We start from the raw sequence: 21,096 nt of genomic DNA, 5'->3' as shown, positions 1-21,096 counted from the left end.
AATTAACGGAGGCATAAAAGTGATACAAGAACTCTGAAGCAATATAGATCATCGAGGCTTAATTGACCTTTTTGTTCAGTCATATGCATGCGTGAGCATGTGCCAAGTCGATATAAATGAATTATTCAGAGGAGGATACCACAATGCCATAATTGCTTATGAATAAAACAATGCAAGCAAACATCCATGACATGCTACTTATATTAATAGATTGGAGCTAAACATGAGAGATCATAAACTACTAGACTTTCTCAAATAACATATACCTCACATGAACCAACTAAGCATGCTCACATGGATGAGTATATGTACAAAAATGAAAACAAATAGAGTTCATACCAGCCTCTCACCACAATCAGATTGTCGTAGATCGTCATTATTGCCTTTTCACTTGTGCAGCTTGGATAATATGAAATGAAAACCACGCTCCAGCCACCAAAGACCATTGAACTCATAAAGAACTTTACAAAACAGAGAAGAACAGCAAATATTTTTGGTGTTTTCGAATTTGAGAACAAGAACAAAAAGAAACAAACAAACAAAGTAAAATCTTTTTGGGTTTTCTTATAGCAAACTAGCAATAGCAAATAAAGCGAAACAAATGCAAGAAACCAAAGCAAACAAATGGTGAAGAGAAACAACAGAAATATTTTTGGTCTTTTTGTGTTTTGGGAAGGAAACAAAGCAAGAACAAGAAATAGCAAATTAAAAGAAACACATAACAGCAGGATGACAGAAATCTGCCAAAACCTGACAGCAGTACAGAAATCGATTTTTACAAAAATCTTACGTTGCTCAGATCGAAAAGTGTTCAACTAAGAAAGTTAGATAACAACCTGGGGAACCTGCACAAAAATTGGCAGCTCAAAATGACGCTCTGGCTATTTTTGACAATTTTTACGGTAACGTTCCAGAATCTGTTTTCAGGCAGCATTTCCCCAAATATTATCTTCCTCTCATTAGAAAACCACTCAAACGAACAAAACAAGTATGCACAAGTATCCAGCAACCATAATATGCAAAGAATGAGTGATGCCGGTATACCTCCCCCCAAGCTTAGGCTTTTGGCCTAAGTGGAGTTCAATCCCATCGATCCCATGAAGTAGTGTCTCCGTAGTATGACGAAGATGGATCGTATTCCGGGTATGTGCTAGAAGAAGCACCCGGATATGTGACGGTGTGGTCGTAGGAGGCCCCGAAGTCCTCGGAGTCATGTTGCTGGTGGAAGTCTTTAATCTTCAAATGCTCATCCACTTCCTCCTTAGTGCACGACCATGATTGCCTGTCAATACTTAACAAACCCGGTTGGGGAAGAGGAATTTCTTTCTCATCCCCGTCAGAAAACAACATTCTATACACCATATTATCTAAAGTAGAGTCAGTGGTAACAAAATGATGACTCTTCATAGCAGTAATATCGAGTCTCCTAGGGGCCAATGGCACATCATTAGGATCAATAGGAAGATTTAGATATGTTAAAACGCGCAGTGCAATGGTTCCTCCAAAAATAGGCCCCCTGGTAGTCAGGCGGCGAGCAATAAGAGCACCAAGGTGATAGGATGTTTGACCAGTAAGTGCAATATTCAGGAAAGCAAGATGGTAGCTAGAGATATTACTAGTGTTCTCCCTACCAAGAATGCTAGTAGCAATGTAGTATGCAAAATACTTAATGGCGGGGAGTTGAATGTTCCTTATCTTGCCCCGCTGAATGGTGCGACAATCATCATCGGTGATCCCTCGGTAGAGCTCCAACAAGTCCCGGGGGTTGTCATCAATCCTACTTGCTGTACCTACAGGGGCAATATCCAAGGCACGACAAAAATCCTTCAATGGCATAGTAACAGGATTACCATAGATCCTGAATGCAACCGTTGGCTCATATTGTTTGTTGTTGAACTGGAAACTCTCGACGAAGATTTTGGTGAGCAAGTAGTATTGCTCCCTTTCATCTCCCATATAGGTGGTCAACCCTGCCCTGTTGACAAGGGTTAAGAAATCCTCCAGTATCCCTGCATTCCTTAGAAAATCATAACATGGAAAAGTAGAAGCATTAGGAGGCCCGTTGTCCTCTTCGGGCGCGAAGCTAGGCGCGATGATGTCTTCATTATATGATCGCCTAATCCGGGTGGTGGCCCTAGAAGGCCTCCCGGTGCTGGTTGTCCCTTTCTTGAACAACTCTCCAAAGCTGAACTTCTTCATAGCTTCTCTGAAATTTTCAACAAATGACATAAAAATTTGATTTGGTGACATATAATTGAGGGAAACTACCATAGGAACTTGCTAGAGTACTAATCATGCATCAAAACTAGTTTCTACCACTTAGAACAAGCATGCAAGCTCACTAAACATGTTACCTACAGCAGCAAAATATTCAAGATATACTCAACCAAACGAAATTTTACTTGGATGGGTGGAGGAGTCACATACCAAGGAGCAAATGTGCCAAATTTCAGACAGAAATCTGGGCCGAGCAAAGAGATCGAGAAATCTGGAGCTCTGGAGCAAAAACGCGAGAGAGAGGAACTTGGTACGAGTTTTTTCGGGAGAGAGAAGGTGCTGGAAGAAAGAGATGACAAAGTGGGGCAGAGGGGGGCCCACACCACATGGTGGCGCGGCCACCTCCTTGGCCGCGCCGGCCTGTGGTTTGGCGCCCTCTGGTGCCCCACAGGTCATCCTCTGGTGCTCCCAGGTGCCTCGTCGAAAAATAGGACCAACGGTATAATTTTTGTGAATTTTTGAAAACTTTGAAAAACGCACATTTCTGGGTATTTAGTTTATTATTACTGGCCAGGAAAAATTTCGAAATCTTCAAATAACTAAAGAACTTTGCAAATTAAAAGTGCTACAGCAACTAGAGCAAGTGGAGGAAGAAAGATATGTTGTTTACCTCCTCTATGCATATAAAAAGTATCCGTTAACAAGGTTGATCAAGTCTTGCCACCAAATAAATTTTCATAGCATAAGAAGAAATAAACCTCAAATCAATCATGTTACCTTGAATTGTATTGATATGGATCCAATCACGAGAGTTTGATATTCTTCTTTAGGCTCATATATAGGACAATCAATAGTTCCCACTTTGATAGTTCTCACATTAGAAATAGTATTAACTCCACACGCTTTCTCAATCCTCTTGGGAAAATAAACGGTATGCTCCCTATCATCAACATTGAAAGTAACCTTTCCTTTATTGCAATCAATAACAGCCCCTGCGGTGTTAAGAAAAGGTCTCCCAAGAATAATAGACATATTATCATCTTTAGGCATTTCCAACACAACAAAATCAGTTAATATCAAGCAGTTAGTAGTAACTTGAACAGGAACATTCTCACATATACCAACAGGAATAGCAGTAGATTTATCAGCCATTTGCAAAGATATATCAGTAGGTATCAACTTATCTAAGTAAAGTCTCTTATAAAGAGAAAAAGGCATAACACTAACACCGGCTCCCAAGTCACATAGAGCAGTTTTAACATAATTATTCTTGATAGAACAAGGAATAGTAGGTATACCTGGGTCGCCCAACTTCTTTGGAATTTTGCCATTGAAAGAGTAATTGGCAAGCATAGTGGAAATTTCCTCATTGGGGATTTTCCTTTTGTTAGTAACAATATCTTTCATATACTTTGAATAAGGAGGCAATTTAATAGCATCAGTCAAAGGGATTTGCAAGAATAAAGGTTTCATCCAATCGCAAAATTTATTATAGTGTTCTTCTTCCTTTGATTTTAGTTTCTTAGCAGGAAAAGGCATTTGCTTTTGCACCCAAGGTTCTCTTTCATTACCATGTTTCTCAGCAATAAAGTCTTCTTTAGTATACTTTTTATTTTTAGCATGCTTCTCAGGTTCTTCTTCAACCTCTTCTTTATCAGGAATATCATTCTTATCATTATCTTGTTCATTATCATGTTCATTACCACTTTCAGTTTCAGCATCAGAAATAGAAATACTATTAGGATCATTAACAGGTTCAGAGGATTCTACAACATTTTTATGTTTCTTCTTCTTTTTCTTCCTAGAATGAGCACTAGGTTCAATGCGTTGAGAATCTTGTTCAATTCTTTTGGGATGCCCTTCAGGATATAGAGGATCCTGGGTAGAGACACCACCTCTAGTTGTTACTTCATAAGCATGTTTCTCTTTAGAATTATTCCCTAACAAGTCATTTTGCACTTTAGTGAGTTGATCAATTTGAGTTTGAATCATATGAAAATGTTTAACAAGCATCTTAACATCATTGGAGGTTCTCTCCACAATATCATGCAATTCACTAATAGCTTGAGAATTTTCCATTAAATGATTCTCTACTCTCATATTAAAATTTTCTTGCTTAACAATATAATTATCAAACTCATCTAAGCATTGTGCAGGAGGTTTCGAATACGGAATATCTTCCCTAGTAAAGCGTTGAAGGGAGTTTACGTCAATCATGGATGAAGGGGGAATTATCTCACATATATCTTCTATAGGAGGTAGATTCTTCACATCCTCAGATTTAATACCTTTCTCCTTGAGAGACTTCTTGGCTTCCCTCATATCTTCATCATTCAATTTAATCATACCCCTCTTCTTCAATATTGGCGTTGGAGTTGGTTCAGGCATAGTCCAATCATCATGATTCCGGCTTATTTTAGCCAATAATTCTTCAAATCGTGCCTGGAGTTCTTTTCCTGAAAACACAACCAGCACAACTATCCAGGTATGCCCTAGACTCAATGGTTAGTCCACTATAGAATATATCAAGTAAATCATGCTTTTCCAAATCATGCTCAGGCCGAGCTCTAATAAGAGAGCAGAATCTCGCCCAAGCCTCAGGCAATTTCTCTTCATCTCCCTGGTCAAAATTATAAATTCTTTGCAAAGCAATATGTTGAGCACTAGCAGGAAAGTATTTGCGGAAGAAAACATCAAGCAGTTCTTTTGGACTTCTAATAGAATTAGGTGGCAAATTATTATACCAAGTTTTAGCGTCATCCTTTAATGAGAATGGAAAGATTTTAGCAACAAAGTAAGTACGCATCTTGACATCATCAGAAAACAAGCTACTTAGAGTAGATAGCTCAGTCATGTGTTCAACAGCACTTTCTTTTTCAGTACCACAAAAGGGTGTTTTCTCAACAATAGCTATATGAGATAGATCAAGAGAAAAATCATAATCTTTATCCCTAATGTTTATAGGAGATGTGGCAAACTTAGGATCAGGAGACAGTTTATATCTAACAGCATGTTCTGCAAGCAACTTTTTAATTTTTCTTGCATCAGTAGTAGCATTGCATTTTTCAATAAAATCATCATTAAGCTCCACATAATCTTCCTCAGGATCATCACTAAAATAATCAAGTTCAAGTGACCTAACAGGTGTAGTAGCATTAGGAGTTTCAGTATTTTCAATTTGTCTAGACCTAGCAATTGTAGCATCTAGAAAAGATCCCAATGAACCACTATCATCAAGCACAGCAGAAACATTATCAATATTATGAGAGTTTTCAGATTCAGCAGATGTACCCGCATTTGAAGCATGTGGCGGTGAAACAAGTTTATCAATCACAGATGGTGAATCAAGAGCAGCAGAGGTATTCAGAATTGTACCTTTTCTTGTAGTGGATGGTAATATGGCGATCTTAGTATCGCGAGGTTTACCCATGATGGAGAATTTGCAGCGAACAATATTAATCCAAGTGAACTTCCAAATAAAGCTATGCTCCCCGGCAACGGCGCCAGAAAATAGTCTTGATGACCCACAAGTATAGGGGATCGCAACAGTCTTCGAGGGAAGTAAAACCCAATTTATTGATTCGACACAAGGGGAGACAAAGAACACTTGGAAGCCTTAACAGCGGAGTTGTCAATTCAGCTGCACTGAAACAGACTTGCTCGCAAGAGTTTATCGATAGTAACAGTTTTATAGCAAAGAGCAGTAGTGAAATAACAAAGACGAGTAACGAGACAGCAAGATCGATTTTAGTAAACAGCAGGATGAAAAATACTGTAGGCACGGGGACGGATGACGGGCGTTGCATGGATGAGAGAAACTCATGTAACAATCATAGCAGGGCATTTGCAGATAATAATAAAATGGTGTCCAAGTACAAAGCAATCAATAGGCATGTGTTCCATATATAGTCGTGCGTGCTCGCAATGAGAAACTTGCACAACATCTTTTGTCCTACCAGCCGGTGGCAGCCGGGCCTCAAGGGAAACTACTGGATATTAAGGTACTCCTTTTAATAAAGTACCGGAGCAAAGCATTAACACTCCGTGAACACATGTGATCCTCACATCGCTACCATTCCCTCCGGTTGTCCCGATTTCTGTCACTTCGGGGCCATCGGTTCCAGACAGCGACATGTGTATACAACTTATAGATAAGACCATAAACAATGATTATCTTCATGAAACAATAACATGTTCAGATCTGAGATCATGGCACTCGGGCCCTAGTGACAAGCATTAAGCATAACAAGTTGCAACAATATCATCAAAGTACCGATTACGGACACTAGGCACTATGCCCTAACAATCTTATGCTATTACATGACCAATCTCATCCAATCCGTACCATCCCCTTCGGCCTACAGCGGGGGAATTACTCACACATGGATGGGGGAAACATGGCTGGTTGATGTAGAGGCGTTGGCGGTGATGGCGGCGATGATCTCCTCCAATTCCCCGTCCCGGCGGAGTGCCAGAACGGAGACTTCTGGCTCCCGCGACGGAGTTTCGCGATGTGGCGGCGTTCTGGAGGGTTTCTGGCGACTTCGACTTCTCTCCGTGCGTTTTTAGGTCGAGGCCGATAAGTAGTCCGAAGGAGGGCGTCGGAGGCCGGCCGAGGGGGCCACACCACAGGGCCGCGCGGGCCCCCCCTGGGCCGCGCCGCCCTATGGTGTGGGGCCCTCGGGCCTCCACCTCTATTGTCCTTCTGGCTCCGTTAGTTTCCTGGGAAAATAGGGCCTTCTGCATAAATTCCGAGGATTTTCCCGAAAGTTGGATTTCTGCACAAAAACGAGACACCAGAGCAGTTCTGCTGAAAACAGCGTTAGTCCGTGTTAGTTGCATCCAAAATACACAAATTAGAGGCAAAACAATAGCAAAAGTGTTCGGGAAAGTAGATACGTTTTGGACGTATCACCTAACAGCAAGAGAGCTAAATAAATTTACCCGTGAGGTGAATCTAGCAGGAGCCTCCATGGCACTGACGCATAAATACCCCGATTGGTCCACACAGAGAATCACCTTCAGCAGAGCCGATCATCCACCATCAGTACCTCAACCAGGCCATGCAGCCCTGGTAGTCGAAGCCCAGATTGGAGAATACAACATGAGCAAAGTCTCCGTGGATGGAGGCAGTGGACTGAATATCCTCTTCGCCAATACTCTTAGGGCCATGAACAACCACAACGTTGTCGGATTCAGAGATGTCTTTCCACGACATAATACCGACAGAACTAGCTTATTCCCTCGGCCAGATATTCTTGTTGGCTGTCTTCGGCTCGAATTCAAAGAGGAGCGGCTCGAATTCAAAGTTGTCGACTGGGAGTCACAGTATCACGCCATCCTGGGACGCCTAGCGTTCTCCAAGTTCATGGCGGTTCCCCACTATGCATATCTCAAGATGAAGATGGCAGGAAACAACGGAACCCCGTTGACCGTCCACGGAAGCTTCTTACGATCCGACAATTGTGATAAAGAGTTCAATCGTATCGCCCAAAAGTTTACTGGAAACAGTCACCTTGCGCTTGCCGATAAATTCAGCACCCTGATGTCTACGCACGCTCCTATTCCTGTTGACAGTGTTGGGACTCCAAGAGCAGAGGTTCGTAGGACAACAGCAAGTTTCCCTTAAGTGAATCACCCAAGGTTTATCGAACTCAAGGAGGTAGAGGTCAACGATATTCCTCTCAAACAATCCTGCAATAAAGATGCAAGAAGTCTCTTGTGTCCCCAACACACCTTATACACTTGTCAAATGTATAGGCGCACTAGTTCGGCGAACAGATAGTAAAATGCAAGTGGTATTGATAGTTCCAAACAATAATAGCGTTCTGAAATAAAACGTGCAGCAAGTAAACGTGCAATAAAACAATAAATGAGAGGTGTTTGTAGTATTCAGAAACAAGGCCTAGGGCTCCTACTTTCACTAGTGGCCACTCTCAACATTGCAATCATAATTGAATATTAATATAAGCACTTCATTATGCTACTCTGAAACACTCTCTTGTTGGATAAAGAGCACAAATTCATCATGCAGGGCTATAAAAGCAATCCTTAATGTCTTATCCCGAGTACTAGTACAAGGAACTACCACACCACAATTCATAAGGGATTCACACACGGTGCACACACTGTACCATTACACCGAGGTCACAGTAACTCCAAAGTTCACAATTAAAATAGTTGAGTAGCATATGACATCTAGATTACAAAGCCTATGATCACATAAAGATCACATCACAAGAGAGAGAGAGATTGAACCACATAGCTACGGTAGAGCCCTCCGCCCCGAGGGAGGACTACTCCCTCATCATCATGGGAGTCAGCAACGACGATGAAGATGGCGGTGAAGTCGATGGCAATGGATCCGGGGGCACTTACCCGTCCCGGCAGGGTGCCGAAACAGAGACTTATGTCCCCCGGATTAGGGTTTCAGACGGCGGTGGAGCTTCGGGACTTTTCATGGGCGGAGACTGATTATTCCGTAACTTTTAGGTCAAGAGGCACCTTCTAGGCGAAGAGGCGACGGGAGGGGGTGCACCGGATGGGAATACCACCCCCAGGCGCTGCCAGGGGGCGCGCCTGGGCCTGGTATTCCCAGCCCATGGCTCTTCTCTGTCTCCCCTTTTGGCTCCCAAAGTGTTTTGGTGAAATAGAATTTTGGTGAATTTTTCATATTTTTCCGAGCACTTTCATTTTCGGACATTTTCTGCAATAAATAGACATAATAAACAGAAACTGGCACTGTGGGACTTGTTAATAGGTTAGTCCAAATTATGATTTAATATGATCAAAAGTGCATATAAAACATGTTGGAATTGGTGCAAAACAAGCATGGAGCATAAAAAATTATATGAAAATAAGTAAATGTCCACAGAGCTATTCATAAGCAAACTAACAAGCTCTAAATAAAAATATGAATGAAAAACTAGAGCTAAACGAAGTGCTCGAAAAATATAACGCTCACAAAACAATGGAAATGAAAACTAGAGCGTCCGTATGCAATTAAAGCGGAGCGTGTCTCTCTCCCACACAATGATGCTATGATCACTTATTTCTTAAAGCAAACAAAACAGAACAAACTGAAAACAAATACAAAGACGCTCCAAGAAAAGCACATAATGCATGAACCAATAAAAATATAGCATAGTGAAAAATGACGTGGTGCTTTTGTTGATGAAGAGGGGGTGCCTCAGGCATGCCCAAGCTTTGACGCTTGAACTTCTTGGATATTTCTTGGGGTGTCCAGGGGACATCCCCAAGCTTGAGATTTTATCCATTCTTCATCCTATGGCATCATTCTTCTCTCCCTACATCTGAAAACTTCCTTCACACGAAACTCATCACAATTCTTTATTAGCGACGTTAATGCAATCAAAATAATAAATCAACATGGTTCAGTATGACATATGACAAAATACATTCAGAATAGCATGCTACTGTAACTTTAATCTTAAATAATCTCTCTGATCAAAAGAACTAAAAAAGAAGCAAAACATAGAAGCATAATGCATAACAGGGCTGAATTTGTCAAAAACAGAACAGCAGGCAAAGATCAATTTTTTGATTTTTTTACATCGCTCAGATGGAAAAATGATGAACTAACAAAAGTTAGATAAATACCTGGGGGCAATTGCTCGTAAATTTTCAGCTCAAGGTGACGTTCTGGTGATTTTTGAGAATTTTTCTCGTGACAGTCCAGAAACAGAAACATAAATAACAATTTCCCCAAATACTTCTTTCTTACCGTTAGAGGCAATTCTTGGCACAAAACGGAAATAAAAAGATAAGGAGCAGTCATTACAGTATCAATGACTTCCAAGACTCAACAAAACAGTAAAATAACAGAAATAAAAACATATTGGGTTGTCTCCCAAAAAGCTCTTCCTTTATAGCCATTAAGATGAGCTCAGCAATTTTAATGATGCTCGCATAAGAAATATGAATTGAAGAAAAAAAGAGCTTCAAGAAGCAAATATGAAACACATTTAAGTCTAACACATTTCCTATGCAAAGGAATCCAATAGAAAAGAAATTGCTGAAGCACAAAGTGGCTAGCATAGGAAGGCAAAATAAGTGGCACTTGAAAAATTTCAACATATAGAGGGGAAACTTAATATTATTGAGATGCATATAACCATGTTTCCCTTTCTCATAATAACTTTCAGTAGCATCATTGATAAATTCTAGAATATAACTATCATTTGAAACATTCTTATCATGATCCCTATGCATAAAAGTATCGTTATTTTCCACATAAGAAAAATTATTCTCATTAACAAGAGTAGGAGTAGGATCATCATAAAGGACTCGAAAATGATGGACGGATTGTATATTAAAAGGATGGTTTTGAGTAATCCCTCCATAACTATGAAAAGTTTCATAAGGATAATTATAACCTATGTCATAGTCATCTCTATAATAATTATCAAAGACCGGAGGCATAGTGTCATCATAAGCCATAGAGTATTTAACTTCCAAAGCGGGTTCATTTGTAAACATATCGTAATTTTCACTAGAAGGAGAGGTATCAAATATATAATAATTAGTAGCAAAAGGATTTTCAAACACCTCCTCCCCAAGCTTAGAGCTTTCTATATCATTATTGGAAGAAACATGGATAATACTAATAGTATTGCAATTATTAACATCATCATTTTCAGAATTGGTACCAAAGAGATTATCAATATCAAAAGTAGCTTCAATTTCTCAATCATGATCACTACAAGAAGCAATAGACATATAATCACCTTCAATAGTGCCTATAGATTGAGTGTCGAGATAATAATGACCCCAAGTATGTGAATCGTCTTCAATAAGGTTACACTCATTCGAGTTAATCATGAAAGGATCAACATGCTTACGAGATAATACCTTTTCTTCTCTCTTTTTACTCCTCTTCTTCTTATTATTTCTCCTCTTCTTTTTAATTTTAGGAGAAGGGTGAGGCGTGAAAGGAAGCTCCACATAACCTGGTTTGGAACCAATAGAAGAAAATTGGGAGGATTCCCCTCTTTCATTAATTAGAGTAAAACAAGTATAAGTTCTTTCATATTTTGGCAAGGGTACCTCTTTTATAATTTTTGATAAATAAAGATTATTGTGGCTCTTATCCACACAATGGAGAAGACATCCCTGCAAAATACTATTCATATCAATCGAACTCATATCTAACAAAGAAGTTTTCCTTGCTAATTCCTCACAACCCAAAAATAATTCAAGTTCATCATAATGGTCGGGTTCGATGCTATCATCACAAAAATCCGAAATTCTATCAATAAAGTTTGGGCATTGAAATTCGAAATGACCTTCTTACAGCAGAGTTCACAAATAAAGGATAAATAGCACAAACGTTTTCAGCAAGATCACTTAGGGCCCTCCTCCATGTTCTAGTTTTCTCATGCTTACGGATTTTACAATATTCTTCTTCATTATTAATCTTTTCACAAGGTCTATGCACTCCACAAAAATTAACATGCTTATAAGAAACAGTAATTTCAGGTGTTTGAGTATGCGTATTGCAATCATTAGTAAAAATTTCATTTTTCATGCAAGCGTCTTTAAAAGATTCATGATATTTGTCCCAATTTTCTTTAGGAACATTAATATAGGAAGCAAAAGGCTTAAGATAATTTGAAAGAATTTGAGGATCAAAACCATATTTAGCGCTAAACTCTTGAAAAGCAGTAGTTTTAGTGAAAGCCTTAATGCAATCATATTCATAATTTATACCTCAGTCTTTACCTTTGTCGATTTCCTAGGCTTCAGTATTTTATTAAATGCGGTCGAGGAGATCCCATTTAATTTCTTCCTTATTACTTGTGAAAGATCCCTTGCAGCAAGCGTATAGATTGTCCTTGTATTGCCCTGAAAGCATTGCATAAAAATTATTAATAACAATATTAATGGGGAGCTCATGATTGGGACATTTGAGCATTAGTGACTTCAATTTTCCCCATGCTTGGGCAACACTTTCTCCATCATGAGGATGAAAATTATAAATATAATTCCTATCTCTATGCATTTCATAAGGAGGATAAAATTTATGGTAAAAGAGAGACTCAAGCTCCTTCCACTCAATGGATCGGCCATCCTTTAGCATTTTATACCATTCAGCGGCTTTACCTTTCAGCGATAAGGTAAATAATTTCTTCTTAACTTGGTCCATTGTAATACCTGCACACTTAAACAACTCACATAATTCATGTATAAAGAGTAAATGATCACCGGGATGGACGGTTCCATCTCCTAAATAGCAGTTGATCATAACACGTTCAACAATTTTCATAGGTATTTTAAAATGAATACTTTTAGTAGGTTTATTTGAAATATCATAAGCATCCTTATAACTATCACATATGGGAGATATAATATTATTAGAGAAAATTTTCTCCACTAAAGCTGGGGTACTAAAAAGATCATATTCACTAGAACCAACATCCCCAAGCTTAGATTTTTCCAAGGTATTACTAGCAACGGTGTTCAAGGCATTCATACTAATAACATTGCTAAAACCAAAAAGATCAAAAAATTCGCTTCCTTCCATTAAGCCTAAATAGTGTAAATAAAAACAAGAAACAAAAAGACAAAATTGCAGAATCTAAAAGAAATACCTTCAAGCGCTCACCTCCCAGGCAACGGCGCCAGAAAATAGCTTAGTTGCAGGGGATGTGAGTGCCTTTTACCTTGCCTCCCCTTGCAAGAAGTCTCGTGTGTCCCCAACACACCTAATGCACTTGTCAAATGTATAGGCGCACTAGTTCGTCGAAGAGATAATAAAATGCAAGTGGTATTGATGGTTGCAAATAATAATAGCGTTCTGAAATAAAACGTGCAGCACGTAAACATGCAATAAAATAATAAATGAGCGGTGTTTGCAGTATTCGGAAACAAGGCCTAGGGCTTCTACTTTCACTAGTGGCCACTCTCAACATTGCAATCATAATTGAATATAAATATAAGCACTTCATTATGCTACTCTGAAACACTCTCTTGTTGGATAAAGAACACAAATTCATCATGCAGGGCTATAAAATCACTCCTTAAAGTCTCACCCCGAGTACTAGTACAAGGAACTACCACACCACAATTCATAAGGGAGTCACACACGGTGCACACACTGTACCATCACACTGAGGTCACAGTAACTCCAAAGTTCACAATTAAAATACTTAAGTAGCATATGACACCTATATTACAAAGCCTATGATCACATAAAGATCACATCACAAGAGAGAGAGAGATTGAACCACATAGCTATGGTGGAGCCCTCAGCCCCGAGGGAGGACTACTCCCTCCTCATCATGGGAGTCAGCAACGGCGATGAAGATGGCGGTGAAGTCGATGGCAATGGATCCGGGGGCACTTCCCCGTCCCGACAGGGTGCCAAAACAGAGACTTATGCCCCCCGGATTAGGGTTTTGGACGGTGGCGGAGCTTCGGGACTTTTCGTGGGCAGAGACTGATTATTCCGTAACTTTTGGGTCAAGAGGCACCTAATAGGCGAAGAGGCGACGCGAGGGGGTGCGCGGGGTGGGAATACCACCCCCAGGCGTGGCCAGGGCTGGGCTGCTCCTGGGCCTAGTATTCCCAGCCCATGGCTCTTCTGCGTCTCCCCTTCTAGTTCCCTGAGTCTTCTTGTGAAATAGAATTTTGGTGAATTTTCCAGATTTTTCCGAGCACTTTCATTTTTGGACTTTTCTGCAATAAACAGAAACTGGCACGGTGGCACTTGTTAATAGGTTTGTCCAAATAATGATATAATATGATCAAAAGTGTCTATAAAACATGTTGGAATTGGTTCGAAACAAGCATGGAGCATAAAAAATTATAGATACGTTTGCAACGTATCACACCCCTTCTGCAAAGACCAAGAAAACTCCGCCCATAGAAGTCAATACTCCAGCAAAGGGTAGCATCTAAAGGTATAATTGCTGCATGCTCATGGGGCACGGAGAGGCTATCCACGCCTGCCCCGCGTCGCGGGAGGGCTGGGCGAGCGCCTTGTTCGGTCTCAGCCTGGTTGGTCCGGGTGTCGCTCACTGATTGGACTCAGAGGGGTGCGTGAGACAAAAACAGAGCCTCCAAGGGAAAACCCTAGCCATTTGTTCACAGCAGCCTTCCCTGTCCCCGTCTCCACCCCTCCTCTCCTTGCGCGTGCGGCGGTCGCCGGCTCCATTCCCGCAGCCAGCCCCTCTGCCTCCACACGCCCCTCTCCGGAACCGCCGGCGTGAGCGTTGGGCGGCGCGGCGGACCTCCGGCAGGGGCCGACGGTGCGGCCAAGGGGCGGTGCGACTGGTTCTCGTAGAGATGGCGGCGCGGGCGACCTCCACATGCCATTGAGTGCCGGGGAGCAGGGCCGCCGGTGAGGCCACGCGCGGCCAGTGCGCCCGGCGATGGTGGTCGCTGCCGGGGCCAGAGCAGCTCGACGATGGTGGCTGCGCCCGTCGGCAGCAGCGGGGCGCCCTCGCGCCATCTGGCGCCGGCAGCATCCGGCGACGATGGGATGGCCCCGCTCCCTTGCTCCCCAGGTGAGGTTGTTGCCGATGAGGGGGAATCGCATGAGCCGCCGCCTCGAGCCGCCATCAGCCCAGCTAGTGCCCTCTTCCCCGTTAGCTGGCCATACGGGCATCCGCATGTGTCGCTGCTGCTCCGCCTCTTCATCCTCTGCATCTAAAGGTGGAGCACGTGAACAAGACAGGGTAATTTGCCTCTCCTCATCCTGATCTCCCTCTTCTCCCTCTCTCCATTTAATCCCCATAGTTTCTTATCTTTGTTTTTGCCTAGAAGGTGTTTGACAAAAATCCTGGAGAGAACATTATTTACTGATTCTCTTGATTTGATCCATGGTCAGCTAGGTATTGCAGCGCCCGGGGACAAAGCATCGATGATGGCGACCTAGCGACTCTGCATTGTCCGAGGTATACAAGTTACGGTAGATGTCTCAACATCTTCCACTGCACTGGTTTCACAAATTTAATCTCAAGTGCAAGATGCCTGCGTGTGTCTCGAACCTCAGGCCCGCTAGATCTTGATTCGGTTTGTCCCTTTCTTAGATACCTGAATAGTGTATTGTGTCGTTTTGCACCAAAAATAGGAACCAATTGGTGTACTACTTAATACATTTAAAAGTTTGGCTCGTGAAATATAATTTAGTAGTTAACTTTTCTATGCACAAATGAATCTCTCCACTCTGAGGATGGTTATGGAGATGGGGGGCATATGTTTGTTGTTGTGATGTGCAAGTCCAGCATTAATTTATGATTCTGGTGAGTACCATCTTTTTAATGTTTGGCATCTCTGAATTACATACAACTTGTTTCCTAATACTATACAAATTTAGAAAGCAACTGACATATGATGGCTTGTTGGGTATGTTGCCAGAGCTATGATACTGACACGCCCTGAACAGAGGTAATCCACCATGGTGGCAAGGAGTTCGACCGGAGAGAACTTACTATCCATGCATAATCATGGTAAAAGGCGGCGAAGCACGACCCCCTCCAGAAGATCCTTTGCCATCCATAGTCACGTCAAAGACTTCTGCCGAAGATTAAAAAAGCATGCCACATCCCCATTTAGGAAATTTTACCTTTCAATAAGGCTGTTTAGCCATAGTTGCAGTATCATGTACGACTCATCGAGATACATCAATAAAGCAACGCTCTTCCGCCCAAGATTCGATCTACCGCACAAAAAACAAAAAACATCGGCTCCGCAAGAACACCATGCGAATAACGCTACCCGATGAAAACTCAGAGCTGACCCTGGTGATAGTATACATTACCTGTCCAAGCGAATAATGTGACCCGATAAAATCTCGGTAGCTGACACTTGGACAAACGCGATTCATCGGCTCTACGAGTACGTCGAGCGAATAACGCGATCTGACCTAGACTCCGTAGCTGACGCCGACAGGAGGCCTGTTTGAGCGAATTATGCGATCCGACCCAGACTTGGTAGCTGGCGCCAACAAAATATCCTGTTTTAAGCGAACAACCATTGGCTCTGCGAGCCCGTCGGGCGAACAACGCGACCCGACTCAGACTCGACAGCTGACGCCGAAAGAAGATCCCGCCGTGCGAAAAAAAGCGACCCGACACAAAATCGGAAGCTAACACTGGATGGACGTGATTCATCGGCTCTGCGAGCCCATTGTTTGAATAACGCCCCCATACTCGGGGGCTGACATCAACAACCAGATAAATCATTGGCTCTGCGAGCCCATCATACGAATAACGCACCCTCATGCTCGGGGGGGCTGACCTTGACAAAGAAGGCAAAAATAGGTTATTTAGGTGCCACCGGTTGGCAAAAAGTCCAACAATACATACATGGTTTGAAAAATCATCGTCGCATTTGCATCACATAAACCATACATACATACTCAACGCATTATGCATCACATATTACACATCTACTGTGTATCCTTGCCATCTACAGTTACTAACATCCGATAAATCTTCAGAAATCCTAGATCATGTTCAATTATGATGATATCTACCGGCCCCGTCCCTCTCCGACGATGAGCCCCTCCGCATCTCCCGGTCTGCACCCCTCTCATCTCTCCCCTCTCGATCTGTTCTTCTTCGTCAGTTCACAATATCGAATCTCTGTGATCCAATATGTGCTGTTACTACGACTAAAGTACCGAGTCCGAGGTGACGGCGGTGGTGGGTGTGCCAGCGCTGCGTCCGAGCAAGGGATCTGCTGTCCATCTGCCTCGCCGATGATGAGCCCCTCGCCCTCTCCAGGATGAGCCCTCCGCATCTCCCGGTCTGCACCCCTCTCATCTCTCCCCTCTCGATTTGTTCTTCTTCATCAGTTCACAAAATCGAATTGAACTGCTGTAAATTACTTGAAATTGGAACTGCTGTGCAGTTAGGTGTGTGCTAATTGCAACATTTTTGTTCTTCCGCAGATGGACAGACGCTGGATTACAACAAGAATTAGAAGGCTTTCCCCTGAACACACAAAGGGAGTGGCGGAGTTTATGCAGTTTGTTCGCTTGAGTTTTGCCAATGATGATCATGTGCTTTGCCCATGCCGTAGCTGTCTCAACCGGGGCACAAAACCTCTAGACGTAGTAGAGGCTCATTTGCTTCTTTATGGGATGGCAAGCACTTATGACAAATGGGTCTTCCATGGAGAACCATTACATACTGTACCTGAAGCTGGACATGGAGGACAAGGAGGTGCACCTGAAGCCGGACATGGACATGGAGGTGAACCTGAGGCTGGACATGGAGGTGATGCAGGGGCACACCATATTGGTGGAGGTGATGCAGAGGCACACTATTTTGGTTTGCAAGAGGAAGATGGTTATGAAGATGATAGAATTCATGATCTGCTTGTTGATTTGTACAAGTCAGAACCGCAAGGTCCTGGAAATGATACTATATTTGCTGAGTTGATAGAGGAAGCCAGGCGCGCAGCCAGTGATGGGGGTACAATGTCAAGGTTTTCACTCACTGTCAAGTTACTTCAGGCCAAGTCGTACTACCGGATTAGCAACGTTGCATTCAACGCGATACTCCTGATTTTGGCCTTGCAATACCCTGCTAGCTCAATACCAAAGTCATACGAAAGAGGCACTTAGCATAATCGGTAGGTTGGGCCTTGGTTATGATAGTATCCATGTGTGCCCGAATAACTGTGTATTGTTTCGGAAGGATTATGCCAAGGAGAATAATTGCCCCAAGTGCAAAGCCTCCAGATGGAAAGATGCTGATGGTAGGAGGCATATCCCAGAGAAGGTGCTGAGGCCCTTCCCATTGATTTCAAGGCTGCAAAGAATGTTCCTTTCAAAGCAGCAATCAAAGGAAGTACAGTGGCACAGACTGAAGCGGCAAGACGTGGAGAATGAACTCAGTCATCCAGCAGACGGGGATGCATGGAAGGATTTTGACAATATTCATAAAGACTTTGCCGCTGATGCCAGGAACATAAGGCTTGGACTTGCCACGGATGGTTTTAATCCCTACGGGAATATGAGCAACTCCTACAGCATGTGGCCTGTATTCGTGGTGCCATACAACCTTCCACCGTGGGCATGTATGGATCAGTCCAACTTCATGCTGACATTGCTAATCCCTGGTCCATCCTCTCCAGGAAAAGATTTTGATGTGTTCATGGAGCCTTTGATGGAAGAGCTGCAGGAGCTCTGGAAAGGTGTAAAATCATATGATGCCAATAGTCCAGACAAGTTTGATCTCCGTGCTGCAATCTTATGGTGCATTCATGATTATCCGGCACTGCACACATTGTTAGGGAGGGCCACATCTGGTTACCAGGCATGTGTGCGTTGTGACAAAGAGAATTGCTCCAAGAAATTAAGGAACAAAATTTTCTTTATTGGGCACCACCGTTGGCTTCCTCGGTACCATCCTTGGAGAAATAGCGAAGAATTCAATGGTGCTTCCGAAAGTCGTGACAAGCCAGCGGAATTCACTCCAGATGAGCTGAAGGAACAGCTTGATAGGGTTAGAGATGTGATACCAGGCAAGCTTCAGAAGAAAAGGAAACATAAGGACGGTCAGTGTTGGAGCCGTAGGTATTGTTTGTGGGACTTGCCATACTGGGCAGATCTAAAGCTGAGGCATAATCTCGATGTAATGCACATCGAGAAAAACATCTGTGACAATCTGATTGGTACTTTCATGAACATACAAGGCAAGACAAAGGACACTGTGAATTCAAGGCTTGATTTGGAAGACATGAGCATAAGAGGCGACTTGCATTTGCAGCCTGCTCCAGATGATGAAGACTCTTTTGATATGCCACAGGCGTGGTATACAATGAGTAAACAAGAAAAAATTGCATTTTGTGAATTCATAAAAGCTGTGAGGTTTCCAGATGGGTACGCGTCTAACATATCCAAGTGTGTTGCTACTGATAAGTGCAAGCTTCAAGGGCTGAAGACCCATGACTGTCATATATTGCTTCAAAGGATCTTACCGGCTGGCCTGCGAGGAACAATCCATGAAGACATATATGCAGCGGTTGGTGAGCTTGGAAATTTCTTTAGAGAGTTCTGCTGCAAAACACTGAAGAGAGACGTTCTGGACAGACTTGAAAAGGAAATCGTAGTTATTCTTTGCAAACTTGAGAGGATCTTCCCCCCATCTTTCTTCGACGTGATGGTGCATTTGGCCATCCATTTACCAAAAGAGGCAAAGTTAGAGGCCCAGTGCAATACGGTTGGATGTACCCAGTCGAAAGAAGGTTGTTAACATTGAAGCGTTATGTCCGGAACAATGCCAGGCCGGAGGGATCGATTGCCGAAGCTTATATTGTTGATGAGTGCCTGGCATTTTGCTCGAGATACTTCGACGATGTTGAAACAAGATTCAACCGTCCAAGCAGAAATCCGGAGCGGGATGATTCACATATTGGTGATGTGTCTGCTTTCAAACACGGTGTGAAATTTATTGGATCCTCTCAATATGTGCATGCTGGTGAGGACTATGACAAGATGGTGTGGTATGTGCTCCGAAGTTGCCCTGAGGTTAAACAATACATCGAGTACATTTCTCTTCATCCCCATATATAGATAGGTTGTTGCAGCCTGTCCAAATAATAATTAGGATCTATTTTCGGTTGCCATTGCAGCATGTGCAAACAAGAGTTGAACCAACGAGGTGGTCAGATCAGTGTTGATAGATGGCTTGCCAAGAACTTTGCCAGATGGTTTCAGACTCATGTGAGATCTTTAGTTGGTTTATTTCTGAAGATTGGAAAAGTTCATGATATAAATTTTCTGTGTGTGTGTTACTCACACCCTGGTTTATTTTTTTGCAGATTGGAAAATACGAAATGATGTCAGTCCTGATCTCTATGCTTTGGCGTGCAAACCAGATTTTAGAGTGAGACTATATTCGGCATGTGTTGTTGACAGTGTTTGGTACCATACTGTTGACCGCGAGAAGAACAGAAAGACACAAAATAGTGGAATCGTTTCTGAGGGAGATCATGATGGCAACAACATTGACTTCTTTGGTCAGCTCAAATCCATCATCAGATTGCAATACAACTCCAGCGGTGGCGTCCATCGGTCAGTTGTCCTCTTCCGGTGTGACTGGTTTGACCTTGGTGGTAGGAAACCCGGATTCGACGATTATGCACACTTCACAAGTGTTAACATAGAAAATTTTTGGTACAAGAATGATCCTTTCATTCTGACATCACAAGCAAGCAAGGTCTTTTATGTGCCAGACACTTACTTGAAAGGAAAATGGCAAGTGGTGCAGAAATTTCACCATAGACATCTATGGAGTGTAACTGAAAATGAACAGGGACCCGGTGTTGCTGGACTGTCATATCTAGATGAAGATTCCAGGCAAGTTCCTGTGCAAGAAAAAGAAGGCACTGCACAAAGTAGGACTAGAAGTGATCAGGGACGTGTGCAAAAGCAATTGTGGACAAACTGAAGAAACGGAGCAAGGAGGTTGTTCTTGAAGAAATCGAGGAGGTTGATCAGACAATGTACCAGTATTGCAGTGATGATGATGATGGAGGAAATAGGACTAGGAATCATCCAGTTTTAGAAGAAGATGAATAGCAGTTTGAATCTGTAGTTTGTGTAATGTCAGTTTATTTCAGAACATGTGTCAGGTTGTTTGGCCCAGAATTTATGTTGAACATGCCAGCTTGTTTTTCCCAGAATTTGTGTTGAATATGTCAGCTTTTGTTCCTAGAATTTGTGCCCAATTTTTAGGGGAATCCATGCCCAATTTATGTTGAACATGCCAGCTTGTTTTTCCCAGAATTTATGTTGAATATATCAGCTTTTTTGTTCCCAGAATTTGTGCCCAATTTTTTGGGGAATCCATGCCCAATTTTTTCAATACATGGCTGATGCCGGCGACCATATATGGGCGGCGC

The 21,096-nt window shown here is 42.4% G+C and overlaps 1 protein-coding gene across 1 annotated transcript; it reads left to right on the top strand.

The window, feature by feature from the left end:
* Positions 1-17,456: 17,456 nt before the first annotated feature.
* Positions 17,457-20,642, top strand: LOC127336522 (uncharacterized). Its single transcript, XM_051363343.1, has 4 exons — positions 17,457-17,594; positions 17,886-19,390; positions 19,477-19,631; positions 20,014-20,642. Exons 1-4 carry the CDS (start codon positions 17,457-17,459, stop codon positions 20,640-20,642), a joined length of 2,427 nt encoding a protein of 808 aa, XP_051219303.1.
* The last annotated feature ends 454 nt before the right edge of the window (positions 20,643-21,096 follow it).

Source organism: Lolium perenne, chromosome 1, assembly GCF_019359855.2.
Source record: "Lolium perenne isolate Kyuss_39 chromosome 1, Kyuss_2.0, whole genome shotgun sequence".
Taxonomy (NCBI): domain Eukaryota; kingdom Viridiplantae; phylum Streptophyta; class Magnoliopsida; order Poales; family Poaceae; genus Lolium; species Lolium perenne.
Note: the sequence above shows the minus strand (reverse complement) of the source record. Positions and strands in the feature narration are given on the sequence as shown.

Excerpts from the sequence above, each read along its gene's own strand:
- LOC127336522 (XM_051363343.1), top strand. The coding sequence starts at position 17,457 with ATGGAGGTGATGCAGGGGCACACCATATTGGTGGAGGTGATGCAGAGG. Across the intron at positions 17,595-17,885 it reads GTACAAGTCAGAACCGCAAG|GATTATGCCAAGGAGAATAA; the intron begins GTCCTGGAAATG and ends TTGTTTCGGAAG. Across the intron at positions 19,632-20,013 it reads TGTGTCTGCTTTCAAACACG|ATTGGAAAATACGAAATGAT; the intron begins GTGTGAAATTTA and ends ATTTTTTTGCAG.